The 10240-nt window shown below is 39.2% G+C and overlaps 1 protein-coding gene across 1 annotated transcript; it reads left to right on the forward strand.

The window, feature by feature from the left end:
* The first annotated feature begins 8920 nt into the window (after positions 1-8920).
* LOC140697251 (RNA-binding protein with serine-rich domain 1-like) lies at positions 8921-9636 on the forward strand. Its single transcript, XM_072964027.1, is given in 3 exon segments — positions 8921-9060; positions 9062-9560; positions 9562-9636. Coding segments are annotated over 3 exon segments (714 nt in total).
* Positions 9637-10240: the final 604 nt, after the last annotated feature.

Here is a 10240-nt window from a genome sequence, read left to right on the forward strand (position 1 = left end):
ACTATTTAAAACGTTATGTGTCACATAAAGTATGCCTTATCTGTTTTGGTTTCAAATTACCAAAAAAAGAGATACATTCATGGGTTTTCAATTTGTATATCAGAATTAGATCAAATAGCATCACTCCTGTTTAACAGATGATGTGGTAGTCTCCAGATGTCAAATTTTGGTTATTTTATCTTTCAGTAAGTTTAAATTATTGATTCAGGTATGCTTTCTTTATATGTTTGGACATATAAAAATCTGTAAAAATACCAAGTCTGATAGGGAGTATTGCAATGGAATCGTATGAGTTAATAGCATAAGGAAGTAAGTATTTAATGTTTTTAAAATAAATGTTAAGAGAAATGCACTTAGAAATGAAGTTCTCTCTTTCCATGTACATCCCCTTTGATCCAATCAAGTCTGGCCCATAGTCCCTTATACTAAGGGCAGCCTTTGGATCATACAACTACAGTTTTCTAGCCTTGTTCATTAATTAGGTGTGGATAGTGATCCAAGCTGAAATAATCATGTCCTCTTTCTGATGAACTTTGGATAGAGAAACAGACTGAATCAGCATATTAGAGGGAAATTTGAGCTATAAATTCATGGAGAGTAGAGACAATGTCAGGAAAATAACCAGCGAGATTCTGGTGCAAGCTAAAATTACTGACCAACAAAAATTAGGACCTCTCAAAGAGAGCCAGGTTTCTGTGAGAAGATGATAAATAGAATGTCCCCAGAAGGACAGAGTTTAAGAGGCTGGCTGCCAGCCAGATTTCTACTGCAAGTAAGGCCTGGCTATAGTTCCCGCTGTTGGCCTTCCATGAGAGTATTCTCTTTATGATAAACATGCTTTTAATTTGAACTCTTTTGAGGGGGTTCTGTTTCTTGCAACCATAGAGCTCTTTACCATTGTTAGGGACTGGTTGTTGTCAGGATTGAGTTTAAGTCAATTAAGTAAGCTTGTTGTGTTTCACTAGGCCTTTAAAATACTTAAATATGATAGAAAGCTGCTCAGATTTCTGATAGATACACATAACTGAAATAAGGAAGGCATCTCTCTTCTCCTTCCTCATTTGAATAAAGTTGAGTTTGGAGCCCCCTTGCTGCATTGGGGCCCTGCAGAGTCACACTTGGGAGTGTAGTAGTACACTCACTGCTTACGGGAAGTATCTAGAATTGTAACTACCTTCATCTGGATGTGAATGGGTTTCATTACTTTAGTCACGTGAAAATGTAACAACTTTCCTTCTAACTACCTCCTTTTTTCCCTTTCTTCCCCATTTTATGATAGAGAGACCAAAGTATATGAAGAACACTGATGAGAGGAAAAGCTTTGTACTGTATTTTATTTTTAAAACTTTAAAAACAGTGTATTAAAAGCTTACTCTTTGCAGGTTTATGTTCAATACAAAGAGGACTACAAATGAGATTAACAGGTGGTATCCACATTGTTCCTTCTTTTATAGAGTACTTTTGGAATAAAGAAAATCTTTTGAAAAGGAATGGTCCACATTCTGGTTTGTGTGACTTTAATTCAAACTTTGTTCACTATGATGGCCAAAAAATGCAGGCTGTTAACATTCTCTTACAGTGGTGACCCAGCTTTAGAAGGCTGACGTCACCTCTCTCACAAAATGGGCAAGATGTGTAGGTTAAATCCAAAAGTCATGATTTTTAGAAAACATTTAACAAATTTCTCAAAGAACTTAAACTCTTCACCAAACAGCACGATTTATGTTAGTCTTTTAGAGACCAAAACCAAAAACCGAAACATGTGCCCATGGGAGGGAGGAGAGGATTAGCAGTGTTTTTAATCATCAGTCAACTGTTGGATTACTAAATAACGTAGAAATATTGCATGTTTTCTGAAGTGAAGAATGAGTTATTTTGTAAGATGGATCAAGGTTTACACTAATATTCACCCTCACTTTTTACTATCTATAACGTTATTAAATTTCAATCCTAACTTTTTGTTGTTCAGGTTGCAAATCTATGATATGATGAATATGGGAGAGGAAGGTATTTTGAACTGCATTTTGTTAATTGCAGCGTCCCCTGGAATCCCCAGGTAATTAGTTCCAGGCTATCCCACAGATACCAAAATCCAAGGATGTTCAAGTCCCTTGTATAAAACGGCCTGCTGCAGTCCTCCCTCCATATCCACAGGTTCTGCCTATAGCTCAGAAACACAGGTTATGACAATGGATTTACGACTGGATGGATTCAGAGTCAGCTGAATATGGGGATGGATAATCTGAGGAGCCAGTGGGCCATAGTGTGTATTTATATATTTTTATATATATTTTTTTTTTTCTCCAATCTTAAAAGTCAATATGAAAAAGACCTTAAATCCCAACAAACAAAAGCCTAGGACCAGATGGCTTCACAGGCAAATTCTACCAAATATTTAAAGAGTTAACATCTATCCTTCTATATAAGAAGGAACATTTCTGAACTCATTTTATGAGGCCTCCATCACCCTGATACAAAAACCAAAGATATCACACACACACACAAAAAGAAAATTACAGGCCAATATCCCTGATGAACATTCATGTAAAAATTCTCAACAAAATACTAGTAAACTGAATCCAACAATACATTAAAAGGATCATACACTGTGATCAACTTGTATTTATCCCCGGGGTGCTAGGATTTTTCAGTATCCACAAATCAATCAGTATGATACAACACATTAATAAATTGAATATTTAAAACCATATGATCATCTCATTAGATGCAGGAGAAGCTTTTGATAAAATTCAACATCCATTTATGGTAAAAAAAAAAAATCTCCAGAAAGTGTGCATAGAGGGAACGATCTCAACATAACAATGACTATATGTGACAAGCCCACAGCTAACATCTTACTCAATGGTGAAAAGCAGAAAGCACTGTCTCTAAGATCAGGAACAAGACAAGGATGTCTACTCCAGTTTTGGAAGTCCTAGCCACAACCATCAGATAAGAAAAAGAAGTAAAAGCAATCCAAATTGGAAACAAAGAAGTAAAACTGACTGTTTGCAGATGACATGATACTATACATAGAAAATCCTAAAGATGCCACCAGAAAACGAGAGCTCATCAATGAATTCAGTAAAGATGCAGGAAAAAATTAATATACAGAAATATGTTGCTTTTTTTATGCACTAACAGTGAAATATTAGAAAGAGAAATTAAGGAAACAATGCCATTTACCATCTCATCAGAAAGAACAAAATACACAGGAATAAGCCTACCTAAGGAGGCAAAAGACCTGTACCCCTAAAACGCTCTAACACTGATGAAAGAAACTGAAGACAATGCAAACAGATAGAAAGATTTATCACGTTCTTGGACTGGAAGAACCAATATTGTTAAAATGGCCATAATACCCAAGGCAGTCTACAGATTCAGTGCAGTCCCTATCAAATTACTAATGTCATTTTTCACACAACTAGAACCAGAAATTCTAAAAATTTGTATGGAAATACAAAAGATCCCAAATAGCCAAAACAATCTTTAAACAGAAGAACAGAGTTGGAGGAATAACGCTGACTTCAAACTTTACTACAAAGCTGCATTAATTAAAACAGTACAGCACTGGCACAAAACAGACACACATATCAATGGAAGAGGTAAACCCACACTTACGGTCAATTAACCTATAACAAAGGAGACAAGGACATACAATGGAGAGAAGACAGTCTCCTCAATAAGAGGTGCTGGGGAAACTGGACAGCTACCCATAAAAGAGTGAAACTGGAACATTCTCTAAAGCCATACACAAAAATAAACTTAAAGTGGATTAAAGACCTAAATGTAAGTCCAGATACTATAAAACTCCTAAAGGAAAACAGACAGAACACTCCGACATAAATCATAGCTGTATTTTTTGGATCCATCTCTGAAAGTAATAGAAACAAAAGCAAAAGTAAACAAAGAGGACCTAATTAAACTTAAAAGCTTTTACACAGCAAAGGATTCCATAAACAAAATGAAAAGACTACCTATGGGATGAGAGAAAATATTTTCAAATAATGCAACCAACATGGGATTAGTTTCCAAAATATAGTAGCAGCTCATATAGCTCAATATAGAAAAAAAAAAACCAAAACAACCCAGTCAAAAATTGGGCAGAAGACCTAAATACACATTTCTCCAAATAAGACATACAGATGGCCAACAGCCACATGAAAAGATGTCCAAAGTCATTAATTATTAGAGAAATGCAAATCAAAACTACAATGAGATATCAGCTCACACCAGTCAGAATGGTTATGATCAAAATGTCTACAAAGAATAAACGCTGGAGAGGGTGTGGAGCAAAGGGAACCCTCCTACATTGTTTATGGGAATGTAAATCAGTGCAGCCACTATGGAGAATAGTATGGAGATTCCTTAAAAAACTGAAAACAGTTGCTGTATGATCCCGCAATCCCACTCATAAGTATATATCTAGAAAAGAAGAAAACTCTAATTCAAAAAGATACACACACTCTCTTCAGCAAATGGTGTTGGGAAAACTGGATAGCAGCATATAAATGAATGAAGCTAGAATACTCCCTCACAACATACCCAAAAAAACTCAAAATAGATTCAAGATTTAAACAAGACAAGACACAATAAACCTCCTAGAAGAAAACATAGGCAAAATATTATCTCACATACATCTCAGCAATGTTCTCCTAGGGCAGTCTACCCAAGCAATAGAAATAAAAACAAAAATAAACAAATAGGACCTAATTAAACTTACAAGCTTTTGCACAGCAAAGGAAACCATAAGCAAAACAAAATGACAACTTACAGAATGGGAAAAAATATTTGCAAAAGATGAAACTGACAAAGGCTTGATCTCCAGAATATGTAAACAGCTTATATTACTTAATAAGAAAAAAAAAAATCCTATCCAAAAACGGGCAGAAGACCTAAACAAGCAATTCTTCAATGAAGACATACGAATGACCAATAGCCACATGAAAAAATGCTCAATATCACTAATTATCAGAGAAATGCAAATCAAAATTACAATGAGGTATCACCTCACACCAGTCAGAATGGCCATCATTCAAAAGTCCGTAAGTGATAAATGCTGGAGAGGCTGTGGAGAACATGGAACCCTCCTACACTGCTGGTGGGAATGCAGTTTGGTGCAGCCATTGTGGAAAACAGTATTGAGATTCCTTAAAAGACTAAACATTGACTTACCATATGACCCAGCAATCCCACTCCTGGGCATATATCCAGAGGGAAACTTAATTCAAAAAGACACATGCACCACCCGAATGTTCACAGCAGCACTATTTACAATAGCCAAGACATGGAAATAACCTAAATGTCCATCGACAGATGACTACATAAAGAAGGTGTGGTATATTTATACAATGGAATACTATTCAGCCACAAAATGACAACATAATGCCATTTGCAGCAACATGGATGTCCCTGGAGAATGTCATTCTAAGTGAAATAAGCCAGAAAGAGAAAGAAAAATACCATATGATATCACTAATATGTGGAATCTAAAAAAAAAAAAAAAAGATGAAGACAAATGAACTTAAATATAAAACAGAAACAGACTCAGACATAGAATACAAACTGGTGGTTGCCAGGGAGGAGGCAGGTGGGAAGGGACAGACTAAGAGTTCAAGATTTATAGATACTGACAGGTATATATAGAATAGATAAACAAGCTTACTGTATAGCACAGGGAAATATATACAAGATCTTGTAGTAGCTCATGGTGAAAAAGAATATGAAAATGAATGTATATATATTCATGTTGAACTGAAAAATTGTGCTGTACACCAGAAATTGACACATTGTAAACTGACTATAACTCAACAGAAAAAAAAAAGATACATACACCCCAGTGTTCTAAGCAACACTATTTACTATAGTCAAGACATGGTAGCAACCTAAATGTCCACGACAGAAGAATGGATAAAGATTGTGGTAATACATACACACACACACACACACACACACACACACACACACACACACACACACACACACACACACACACACACAGAGAAATATTACTCAGCCATAAAAAAGAATGAAATACTGCCATTCACAGCAACATGAATGGAACTGGAGATTGTCATACTAAGTAAAGTAAGTCAGGCAGAGATAGACAAACATCATATGATATCATTTATATGTGGAATCTAAAATAATTATACAAAGAAATTTATTTACAAAACAGAAATAGATTCATAGACACAGAAAACAAACTTATGGTTACCAAACAGGGAAGCAGGTAGGGATAAATTAAAGAGTTTGAGATTAACAGATACGAACAACTATATATAAAACAGATAAACCATAAAGTCCTACTGTATAGCACAGGGAACTATATTCAGTACCTTGTAATAACCTATAATGGAAAAGAATCTAAAATAGAATATATATATGTATATATAACTGAATCACTTTGCTGTACACCTGAACCACTGTAAAGCTACTATACTTAAATAAAAAAAAAATATGATGCCCCAGTATGGGATCAAAGAAAAGCCAGACACATGATAAGCTGCATATCAAAAATTTGGATATAGCTAACAAACTGAAGGCTATTTTGAGAAGAATAGAAATAATTAAGAACCAGAGAGGTTTATGCAAGATTAAGATAATTTAATAACTCAAAAATAGTACTTAATTACAGTTAAGTGTATGGTAAATTAATCACTAAATTAACTTGAACATGTAAAAATTAAAGCAGAAACTGATTATAATTGTATAAAACTAGACAAAAAGCTGATGAAACATTAGGTCAAACCATGATGATACAATTAACTAGATTATTAATTATCTTCCAAAATAAGTGATTTTATTTATGCAAAGTCAACTGCATTTTTACTATTTTTAATATGTGAAACAAACTTAATAAACATCATATAATTTTTCTTGGTGGTAACCAGGAACAAGTCCTAATGGCTCAGGTTTTCTGGGAATAGAATAAGGCCAAGGAGGCAGAAGTGTATCTTGAGCCCTCCCAACAACGTCAGTAAGTGAGGATGAGAGAACATTAAAAAGGATTTTTCGTGTCTCATATCTGCACCTGAGAGAATGCATTCCATTCTGTTTTAATAACTTTTTCCTTAGGCAGAGAATGTAAACAAGCATTGCAATTTCACAATTCCCAGAATACAATAGTAATACCTTTCTCATTGTTCTTTTGTCTCTTAACTCCTCTCACTTTCTCATATCCTTCCACTGATAGTCTTTTGTCATATTGCCTTCTCCACCCCTCCCATATTTTTCTTCATTTCTCCTTGTTTGAATCTTTGGCATATTGAAAATTCTCCTTCCTATAGCAGATGACCCCTTGAAATCCCCTCTAGTTACTAAACCTACAATGTAATTATTTTTTTTCATATCACTCTTCCCATTAATTTACTGCCTCTCATAAACGCACTTAAATTATGAGAAACTTAAGTACTCAAAAGAATCTTAAAAATCAATAAACACATCAGAGGAACTGCAATTCCTGCTCCCACATATGAGGAGTTTGGAAGTTGCCACTTCATGCTAACAGTAATTAAAAAGTCTCCTCCCTGGGCGTGGCCACAACCTTGGCCCAACCCCAACAGAACCAGACGCAGACTCACGACACCACACAGCAGACATTCCTGAACACAGCACTGCCTCCTGGCTACAGTTACACCAGTCTGCCATCCTACAAAGGGGTTCCAGGCCTCCCCTGCACCTTCCAGTATGGGCCTCCTGCGTTCCCTGTGGCTCCTACCTCTTCCAAGCAGCTTGGTGTGAATGTTCGTGCGAATGCATCCGCCACCCCTTTCCAACAGCCAAGTGGATATGAGTCTCACAGATACAACAGTGGAAGAAAATATCCACCCCCTTACAAGCGCTTCTGGATGGCACAGAGCTAATTTGGCCCAAGGCTGAGGGCAGTGTTTTGTGTGTGAGTATAAATTTACATTTAAGTCTTGTTTCAGAAACCAGACCACGGAGGAGAGTCTGCTGAGCTGTGGCCATGGCCTGTGTGGCTTGGGGAAATAAGTTGGTGGATACCTTCTGGGCTTTTGAACTTGCCCTTCTCCCATTTCCCTCTCCCCCATGTGTCTGACCCTGTCTTACCCATTTCGCATTCAAGCACTGCAGCACCTCCGAAGCATCAATGCACACACCTGCTGTTGCTTTTGATTTCTGGAAGGCATGCAGTTTCAACCTGGAACAAAATATTTGTAGTCTTTAATAAACTGTGGCATTTCTTTAGCTAAATAAAAAAAAAAAGACAAAAAACTGAAAAGACTGAAAAAAATCAATGACTTTTCTTGGCTGTATAAGGGAGGGTAGGACACAGGGCAAACTATTGCCCCCAAGACTGGGGAGACAGACAGTGGAATACAGAACTTCCCAGAGCTTGAATTCACAAATGCAAACCCCTCCGGGGGAACCAGGGCCAGAGCAGGAAAACCCAAACCGTAACTGACAAATTACTGGAGGCTTAGTGTGAGTCTGAAAGTTAAGAACCCCAGGGGTATTCAGTCAGAGGGGGTCCCCAAAACATTGTAAGACTTACCTTCAGAAGCTTGACCAGCTTCCCGCAGCAAATACTGGAGAGAAATCCCTTCATGCTTCTAACCCGGGAGAGGGAAAAGGAGCCATCTTGAAACAGACTAGAGTCCTCAGCTCTTCTTAATAAAACCTGCACTCAGGGGAAACTAGTTAAGTGGAGCCCGACCTGCAGGGCATAATCAGAGCCTGACTCAGGGGAAAGAAAATAACCAACAGTAGTCAGCTGTAGCCTTCCATGTGAGAGAAGGGGAAAACCCAACCCCAGTCAAGAGAGAGAGACAGAGACACAGAGACAGAGAGACAGAGAAGAGAAACTTGAAAGGTTCACAGAGGCACAGACTCACCAAAACTGAGACCTCATCACAGAACTCTATAATACCCCCCTCCACATGTATCTTATCATCACATGACCAAAGGCCTATTTACAGTAGTTGTTTGCACCTGGTACATCACGTGCAGATATCCAGAAAAAGTTACCAGCACGAGCTCAAGCAGCAGCTGTAGCTCATCTTCGGCATCAAGCCGCTGGGAAAATTCCAGTACATCCTGCTAGCTCCAGCAGCTCCTCCAGCTCTCCGAGTCCTTCTCGGTGCAGACATAACTATAGGCGGCGGTCCTGCTCCAAATCCAAACCACCTAAAAGACATGAAAAGGAAAGGAAAAGGCGGAGCACTTCCTGTAAACCCACCAAAGTGCACATTGGGAGGCTCGCCAGCAATGTAACCAAGGATCACATCATGGAGATATTCTCCACCAATGGGAAAATTAAACTGACTGACATGCCTGTAGAAAGGATGCACCCCCACCTATCTAAAGGCTGTGCATATGCGGAGTTTGAGAATCTAGACGAGGCCCATAAGGCGCTGAAGCGCATGGGCGGAGGACAAATCGATGGCCAGGCGATCACTGTCACTGCTGTGCTGGCCCCCTGGCCTCGGCCACCTTCCAGGCGACTCAGCCCTCCCAGGAGAATGCTGCTACCACCTCCCTTGAGGCGCCGGTCACCCCCACGGAGGCGGAGAAGATCACGTTCCCCTCGGCGCAGGCCCCCCGGTGAAACGGCGATCCCGCTTCCCAGGCCGCAGCCACAGGATTCGCTCCAGCTCCAACTCCTCCCCATAAACAGGGCCACTGAAGCTCTACCCCTGTGGCTTATCTCATCCAACTCAGTTTTGTCACTCTTCTAGCTTAAGGATGATCAGCAGGAAAGGAATCCCTCACTCAGGGGCAGGCGAAAGGCGAAAGCAGCCACTGAGACGTTTCCTCTGGGAGCAGAGTTCCAGCTGCAGGATTGTTGTTGGTTTGGGATTGTGCCGATAAAAATGCCCTCCAGTTTTCTGGCTAGAAAGCTCCCACTTTGTCAGTTCGGTGGCAGAGCCAGGAGGGATGAGCAAGGGGCTTCAGGTGGTACAGCCCCAGCCCGGGAGCTCGTTTTTCATTCCACACGTCCCGGGGAAAACCTGGTGGCCTGGTGATGTCTTAACTTGTTGGCCTGCAGGCTCGCTGCCCCTGGAAAGGCTCTACTTTTATGCAGCTGTGTTCCTGTTAGCCTGGCCCTGCTCCCCTGCTTGAGTCCTTTTCTGACCTTGAGTATCAAAAACTTCGCTATTTGTCTAAAATGGTTCTTTTTACATGTGCTCATATGCGTGCGAGCGCGCGCACACACACACACACACACCTGACGTCTTCCCTTCTCTCTGAAACTGGTGAGCAACTTGAGAGCCAG

The sequence above is a fragment of the Vicugna pacos genome, chromosome 7, assembly GCF_048564905.1.
Source record: "Vicugna pacos chromosome 7, VicPac4, whole genome shotgun sequence".
Taxonomy (NCBI): Eukaryota; Metazoa; Chordata; class Mammalia; order Artiodactyla; family Camelidae; genus Vicugna; species Vicugna pacos.